Raw genomic sequence first — 9,026 nt, 5'->3', positions numbered from 1 at the left:
GTTTTCTTTCAAAAAACTGATGAAAACAATCTCCTTGTAGTTTATGAAATAATTGCACTCTCGGTGAAGACATATCGAAGACATATCAAAAGTATTAAAATTCCAAGACTTGCCCACGAAATGTACAATCCAAATTTCAATTTGATCGTGACCTTCTCGCTAGGGGTCACTCTTATTTCTAAAAAAACACAGGGCTTGTGATCTTGTCGCTAGGGGGTTACTCTTATTTCTAAAATAAAACAGAGGCTTGTTTTGTTAGAAATAAAGAGAGTGCGTAATTTGAAAAATTGGAAGAGTGACCCCTAGCGACAAGATCACAATCAAATTACACACTCTCTCTCTCTCTCTCTCTCTCTCTCTCTCTCTCTCTCTCTCCTCTCTCTCTCTTTCTCTCTCTCTCTCTCTCTCTCTTTATTTCTAACAAAACAGACACATACTTTTTTAGAAATAAGAGTAACCCTTTGCGACATATTCACAATCCCTTATCGCACGTCGATGAGGCCATCTACAGGGATTGTTATGCCATGAAATGTTACAATGCCTGGGAGAATTACTAAACGTTTATAAAGCACACAGCGGAAACGTATCCCTAATAATTTAGAGGCATGTTACAGCTAATTTATTTTATTAACATAATTTTGTGTTAGTAAATGATTTTCTCTTACACAAACACATGTGGTTCTAGTGGAGATATGCGCTGGTCAGATGTCGATGAGGCCCTCGCAAGAATCGATAGTAAGCCGCACGCATTTGCGATAATTTAAAACCTTTTCCATTTTGATTTTGAAATATTTTTTAAAATCATTTGGAAATTATACAGAGAGGCGAATGGCAGAATTGGACAGTCCATATTTTAAAAGCAAGATTTTTTTTTAAATAGAAAAATAGTGGAGGATTTTGGAATAAGGGGTTGGGGGTAGGGGAATATTTAAATTTCATTTTAAGATATCTATTTTCTTGAAAATTAAGACGAATTGAAGTGGACGCCGGTGAATTTTCCGAAATTCCCCACCCCCACCCCTCCTAAAACATTCCCTCCACCAAAAAATGTTTTGGGTATTTGGAATCTACATGATATAACACATATTCGTAGAAAATTTCATTAAAAAATATCCATTTTTCTGAAAGTTATGATCATCCAAAGTCGGTGGGTTGCAGGAATCTGTAGTTATGCCATATTGAGTTATAGGTGAATAAACGTAGTCATGGGAGATAATAGAACCAGTTATTAGCGATGTAAGCTGAGTACTCTCCCTTACTACGAAAACCTATTTTCATTTGAATTTTGATACAAGTTCCAAACAGAAACAGCTTTTCTTACATTGGTTTCAAAATTTGGCACAAAGCCAACAAGTTTGTGGGAAGGGAGTAAGTCGATTACATCAACCCCAGTACCCGACTGCTACTTTTTTTATCGACTTGGAAGGTATTAAAGGCACAGTCGATCTTGGCGAAATTTAAACTCAGCACATGAAGACGGACGACGCATTTTGCTCGGCGCAGTAGTGATTCTGTCAGCTCCTCGATGCTTTCAACATTTCTTATATTGACAGTAATTTCTAAAAGTCATAAAGACTATTGATACTAATCCCCCTCTCGTATAATAAACTAGCAGTATCGCCCGGCGTTGCTCGGGTTTGTAAGGGAAATAACTATATAAGCATTTTTAGAGAGTTATAGCCAAAAAATAGCAAAAAAATGCATTAAAAATGGAAAAGAAATGATGGTAAATTTTTTTTTTAAATCGTTGACTCATCGTAGACATTTTTAGAGAGTTACTTCCCTTATATAATAGCGAAAAAATGCATTAAAATGGAAAAAAATTATGGTAATTTTTTTTTTTAATCGTAGACTCATCGTAGACGCGCGCTAATACCCAGAAGGGCTCGATATGAATCACGACTATAAGATACCCGGTTTTGGTCAAACTGCACCGCAAAATGTGGGAGTAGTTAGGAATCTAAATCGTAGGAGACAGACACACAACTTTAGTTTTATATATAAAGATATGGTGTAGCGAGACCAATTTTTGTAATGGCATATTGAATACATTAAACTCATATAGGATCAGCGCGTTAATCTGTAATGATTGGTCGCTTTATCTATCATGTGAGTTTTGAATATTGGTTCTGTCCTATGTTTTGATTGGCTGAGGATAGCGCGGCATTTGGACCGTAATATATTCTCAAAATACTAATCGGTATGTGCTTTGGAGTCTATTTTTTTTCTATAAATCTTTGGGATAACTTATTGAGTCCAGAGGGGGTGAGTGATTTTCATGAAGGTGAGTCGTGTTGTTTTCCTGCCGCTATTCATCAAAGCAAAATTAATATAACAGAGCACATGTAACCAACGATGACCCGAGCTGAATTATCCAAATGATCGATGAACTATACAACCACCAGAATTCGTGATGTTTTTTACTTGGTCTACTGTACTACTTAACGAAGGAATAAAGTCATACTATTACCTTTAAAGTTCGTTTCTTGTATTATTTCCACGCGTGAACACACATGTATTATACAATGGTGTGCAAGATTCCATAGTAAAACCATGGGAGACTTTAGACCACCCGTTAAGATGGCATCGATCGGATATCGAAAAATATTTACCGTGTTATAAATGTATTTTCGTTACTGTGAAAGCGTGGATCTTGGTGGTTAGAGTGTTAGACTCTCGACCGTTAAGTTGACCGATTGTCAGACAGGGTGACGTGTTATGGTTTTAAGTGAAACACCTCGAGATCTTTTCGGTTTGAACGGCAGTTTTTAACAATTTCTAGGTAACTAAAAAATTTTAAACTTCGTATACTGGTAGAATGTGTTTATAAAACATCTTTTTCTTGGCTTTATTGAGAAAATTCTATAGTTTGTAAGATAGTTTTGTTCTTCTTTCTTCAATTTCTGCAATTTCAACCAATCAATTACGTCTATTGAGTTAAAAAGCATTCTGTGCCTTATGAATATGTCCCTCGCTTAAGAAACAGATTGGGTTTATTTACATTTGTGAAGAAAAAAGATAACCTTCCCCCACCCCTAACCCTAAAAGAGATTGAAATGCAATAGAGGCTAGCCGATTACATCGATCCCAGTGTTTCACTGGTACTTAATTTATCGACCCAGAAAGGATGAAAACCAAAGTCGACCTCGGCAGAATTTGAAGTCAGAACGTAAACACAGACGAAATATTGCTATGCATTTCGACCGGCGTACTAACGATTCTGCCACCTCACTGCTTTAATAATGATAACAATAATAATAATAATAATAATAAATAATAATAATAATAATAATAATAATAATAATAATAATAATAATAATAATAATAATGTCAACAACCACCAGAAATAAACGCTTCAGCGGATTGAAATTTCACTCCCAATTATATATATATAATGATATATATATAAATGATAATCTATATAATATATATATATAATATATATATATATATTATATATATATATAATATAATACATAATATAATATTAATATTTATAATATAATAATATGTTATATAATAATATATATAATGATATATCTCACTAAAATGAATTGGTAAATTATTCAAATAAACGAATCTGGAAATAGAGATAACTGACATGTGGGTATTGGAAACAGAAATAATTCTTATATCATGTGCATAACGGAACAAATTATGCAAATATATATCGAAAACCACAGGGTTTACTCAAAAACACATAAAATACAGAGAAGCTAGCACCATATGGCACTGCTCGTATATTTCATTGAAGGCTTTCAACATAAGAAAGTGCGATCGTAAAACAGAACAACACACTGCACATGCTCAATGCTATCATATCTGCATTGAATCAACAAAAAAACAACAATAAAAACAAAATTACTAAAACTATAAATATTTATTGTTTATTTCTTGTTAGTTTTTTTTTTATTTCTTTTGCATGTAAGCTAATTAGTATTATTATTATTATTATTATTATTATTATTATTATTCAGTAGTATATTTTTTATATCGTGCTTTCACTTCACTACTGAGCGCAGCTCTGTGTGCCTTGGGTATGTGCTGTGATTTGTTGTGATGCTCTGATGGTTATTGTATGGAAAGTGTTCTGCGTAGGATGTGTGCAGTGCCTAGTAGTGCAATTTTCTGTATGTTATATGTGTTTGTAAGTCCTGGTGTTTTTGTTATGTATTTGTCTGAATATTTTTTATCATCATCATCATCATCATCATCATCATCATCATCATCATCACCATCATCATCACCATTACTACTACTACTACTACTACTAATCTATTATTACTCGAAAGCTATTAAATAGTAATTTAATTAGCAGGGAAGCTCTCTTGAGGTCTGGTGACAACAAGTCTCCTCAAATCACAAGAATCTTTCTTAGGATTCTTAGGTCGACAACAAATGTCTCAATTCCAATATCCTTCTGCACATTCGACTAACCCCATTCCCTCGAAATAACAGGCTTTGTGCCAAATTTTGAAACCATTACTATCATTATTATTATTACTATCATTATTATTATTATTATTATTATTATTATTATTATTATTATTATCATAATTATTGTATTAACTGTAATCATATAAGCATTTTCTCAAAGTACAGTATGACCATCTTGAGCAGATAAATGTTTAGCCAACTCTTCATATAAGAAAGACTGATTTTAGTAGCGGTAGATTTACAACGTTTTTTGATAGTAAGAAGGTATTGAAAAGACATAAATTTTTCTGGGTATTGGTTCCTATATTCAAAATAATTCACATCTATATAGCGTTCTCCTGTTCCAGTTGGATATGGCAAAATAACGTTGTCGGATTTTTGTTCATATAGTAGGAACTGTATTCGACGATCAGCTAAACTCGGGCCCGGCGCTGTGTAAGCTGGTGCAGGTGAAAAGAGAGGAAAGAGTTGTTGAAATTAAACATGGTTCTGAATACATTCTGTTCAATACTTCTAAATCGCACGTAATATGTATGTGTTTATGCATGTATGTATATGAGTGTGCATGTGTGTCTGCACGCGCATGCGTACTTATGTATGTATGCATGTGTGTACACACATATATACATGTATGTATGCATGTATACACACATATATAATATAATATGTATGCATATAATTTATTATATATATGTATGTATATATATGTATATATATGTATATATATATATATATATATATTATATATATATATATATATATATATATATAATATATATATATATATATATATATATATACTTTATTTTAAGCAGCAGAAAATTCAACAAAATCGTGACTCTGAGTTTCTCGTTGCGTTCATCAGACAGTTTTTGCTAGAAATGGAACAGATATATCAATTCAATCTAGACTCTTACAAACGCTACACCTTTAAAAAGAAATGGACTTGTTTGATTGGCCCTTTAGAAAAAACGGGTCATCTTCGAGCGATAAACAAAAAGGTCAAAAATATATGTATATATATATAAAAACTTATAAAAATTATAAAATCCGAGGAAAAAACCTACATTGATAAAATACATATTGACGTTAATGAAGAAAGTATAAATTAATGCATAGAAATTAAACCTATATATATATAATATATATATATATGTAAGTGTTATATATATATCAATATATATATATGTAAGTGTGTGTGGATATATATATAATATATATATATATTATAGATATATATAATATATATATATATATATATATAGGGAGAGCGAGAGAGAGAGAGAGAGAGAGAGAGAAGAGAGTTTTGTTGTGAAAATGCATATAAATTTGAAAAACTTGTATTTGTTTAAAATAGATTTATTTACATATTATAGCAAACTAGTTTCAACAATATTTTTTGTTTATCAATGGTAAAAATTTAAAATTATGAATTAGAAAAACATCTTTAAAAGATTCAATGTTGACAAATTAAAATGTTCATAACAGGCTAATTTAGAATTATGAATTAAAAAGACATGTTCAGAAATTTCGATGTTGACAAGTTTAAATATATAAAGTAAAGATTATTTGCCAATATAATGTGGCAGTCTCGGTTACTGTTGCTTAGTCCCAGAAAACATCGTCTCCAGCTGGCTATACGACACACTATCTGTGTCCTTATAGCTTCGAACGGGGAAGTTTAGCATCCCCACCCCAACACAGAACAAGATCTATGGATCGCGGTTTCAGGGTTATTTCTCTTCTTCGACACAGAAGAATCACTCAGCTGAGGGTGGCGCTGCCAAAATCTCTGTTCGAAAATATATAGTTTTCAAAGTGATCTTATTGTTACTGCATGCCTCTCATTGAGTAAATTTATTCAATGAAATTGCCATTGGCTTCAACCACGGCCTCCAGACGATTTCAGAATCTCCTCCAACTCTTCTGGTCGGTCTCCTTGTTTAAGTTGGTGAATGCTGCTATAATCCAAGGAGTGTTGCTGGTCTTTCACTCAAAGTGCGCCCTACAAGAGGTTTGCAGTGTGGGGAGTTAGATGGCCAGATGTTCGAGGTGACGTGGTCGCAGAAATTGTATGACAGCCATGACTGGGTTCTCCTGCCTGTGTGACATGGTGCAGAGTCTTGTTGCCAGACATAGGGTCTTCAAGCAGCCACTCTCTTGATGCAAGGCAGCACTATCTCGGATCTTTTCTGTTTGAACGGCAGTTTTTAACATAATTTCTAGGTAGCTAAAAAATTTTAAACTTCGTATACTGGTAGAATGTGTATATAAAACAGCTTTTTCTCTTGGCTTTATTGAGAAAATTCTAGGGTTTGTAAGATATTTGTTGTTTTTTTTCTTCAATTTCTACAATTTCAACCAATCACTGACGTCAATTAAGGTAAAAAAAACATTTTGTGCCGTATGAATATGTCACTCGTTTAAGAAACAGATTGGGTTTATTTACATTTGTGAAGAAAAAAAGATACCCTTCCCCCCACCCCTAACCCTAACCCTAACCCTAAAACAGATTGAAATGCAATAGATCGATACTAGGGTCATAATTATGGGTGACAATTTCATATGACACCGCTAGAAAAAACTGCCGTTCAAACCGAAAGGATCCCTATCTCCTCTAGGCACTTGATGTAAGCCTCCGTGTTTAGTCTGAAGCCGTGTGGAGAGATGAATGGAGGCATAACGTCGCCATCACAAGTGATCACTCCAAACACCAGGATGTTGACTGAATGTTTGATTTTTATCACTTGATACATGTCCTCAGATTACACTGTCCTCAGATTGACACCCAAGCACAGTGAAATGTTCGTATTGTAGCTTCCAGTGCGAATGCCAAGCAGTACATGTCGTTTCCAAATTTCTGGCAGAATGAATTGCGTCATGGTGCTATTTTTCTCACAGACTGTGCCCAACCGACCCTACCGTACTTTGTAGTCGACAAAACAAACAATTCGCATGCGCGAAATTAAAAATATAAAATGACGACGATTTACCCATCGCACACTCTGTGTGTGTGTGCATACGAGTGCGTGTGTGTGTGCATACGAGTGCGTGTGTGTGTGCATATCTATTATATAAAATCCGTTCTGTGTGTGTGTGTGTGCATATCTATTATATAAAATCCGTTCTGTGTGTGTGTGTGTGTGTGTGTGTGTGTGTGTGTGTGTGTGTGTGTGTGTGTGTGTCATCTAGGATCTCGGGCATCCTCCATCCGATTGCGCTCAAATTTGATATGTAGATACTGACAGTATCAGGGCGTGTATAAGTCTTGAAAAAATTACAAAAATCGATTCCAGGTGAGAATGCGATCGATAAAGCCGTGGGAACGTGCATTTGTACCCGCAAGTACGTCAGCTGTTGCGATCGATACTACGCGTGCGCGAAAAAAAATGCACGTGCAGTTTGCGCAAAAAAAAGCCGGCTGGCTTGAAATAATGCCACAAAATGCAGTATATTTAAGAGACCAAAAAATTAAGATGCAAAAGAGATATTTTCTTCAAACTTGGCATGAAGGAAGGAAAGACTATTTGGTTTCTCAAGAAGTTTTTTTTTGCTTAACTACGTTTAACAAAACCTAAAATTTTATTAAAATAAAGGCATGCTTAATTATTTTTTGATGAAAAGAAAATACTGATTGCTTTTAATTCAGCAGATATGATTCAGCACCGTCATGGACGGGAGCACTTTGCTCGTTATATATATATATATATTATATATATATATATATATATATATATATATATACTATATATAAACATAATAAATAACAATAGGGTAATAAGTTAGGATATACAGGCAGTTAGTTTTACATGTGGATCTGGCTGTTGTGTGTATATTTGAAATCAAAGGCTGTCATCCCACTGATGAACACTGGCCTTCAGCAAATATTTTTTTTTGCTGGAAATAGTTAGAAACCATGGTCTGGGAAATAATTGAGATGATAAACGTTTTTAATTTTCATTCCTTTCGAGAATTTATCCTTAATTGGTGGTTTGAGTTTTCTACTGCTCTTTCTAGTACAAGGCTTTCCTATTTGGAAGCCTCTTGTTGTATTTCTATGTATGTCTATATATATGTGTGTGTGTGTGTGTGTGTATGTATAACTTATATGTATTAATATTCTATACATACGTATGTAATGTATGTATGTATTATGTATGTATGTATGTATTATGTGTGTATGTATGAATGTAGAGAGGGAATAGAATTGCGAAAGTACTTACGGTATAAGTCGCTACTTTCCGATGTTATACCCTCTGCTAGTCTCTCTACCTGAAAAGATTACCAGCTTACTGCATATATACAAGTCACATAATATAATTATATCTACATTTGTCTGTGTATATGTATGCGTAAGTGCATGCGTGTGTGTGTGTGTGCGTGTGTGTGTGTGTGTGCGTGTGTGTGTGTGTGTCTGCGTGTGTATGTGTAACTGTATGTCGTTATAAGAAAGCATAGAAAAAAATGTAAAATGAGATTATATATATATATATATATATTTTATATATATATATATATATATATATATATATACATGCATATATGTATATATGTATGTATGTATACTTACATACATACATATACATTCA

At 33.5% G+C, this 9,026-nt stretch overlaps 1 protein-coding gene across 1 annotated transcript in view; it reads right to left on the bottom strand.

The window, feature by feature from the left end:
• Nucleotides 1-4,217: 4,217 nt before the first annotated feature.
• The window catches only part of LOC118764431, a 12,179-nt gene continuing 7,370 nt past the window's right edge, over nucleotides 4,218-9,026 (bottom strand). Inside the window, exons 3-4 of the mRNA XM_036505186.1 lie at nucleotides 8,661-8,709; nucleotides 4,218-4,877 (exon numbers count right to left, since the gene is read on the bottom strand). Coding sequence (XP_036361079.1) covers nucleotides 4,576-4,877; nucleotides 8,661-8,709 — 351 coding nt within the window. The 3' untranslated portion in view covers nucleotides 4,218-4,575. The remainder of the gene's footprint in view (nucleotides 4,878-8,660; nucleotides 8,710-9,026) is intronic.

Source organism: Octopus sinensis, linkage group LG8 (assembly GCF_006345805.1).
Source record: "Octopus sinensis linkage group LG8, ASM634580v1, whole genome shotgun sequence".
Classification (NCBI taxonomy): domain Eukaryota; kingdom Metazoa; phylum Mollusca; class Cephalopoda; order Octopoda; family Octopodidae; genus Octopus; species Octopus sinensis.
This window is presented reverse-complemented; position numbering and strand designations above follow the sequence as displayed.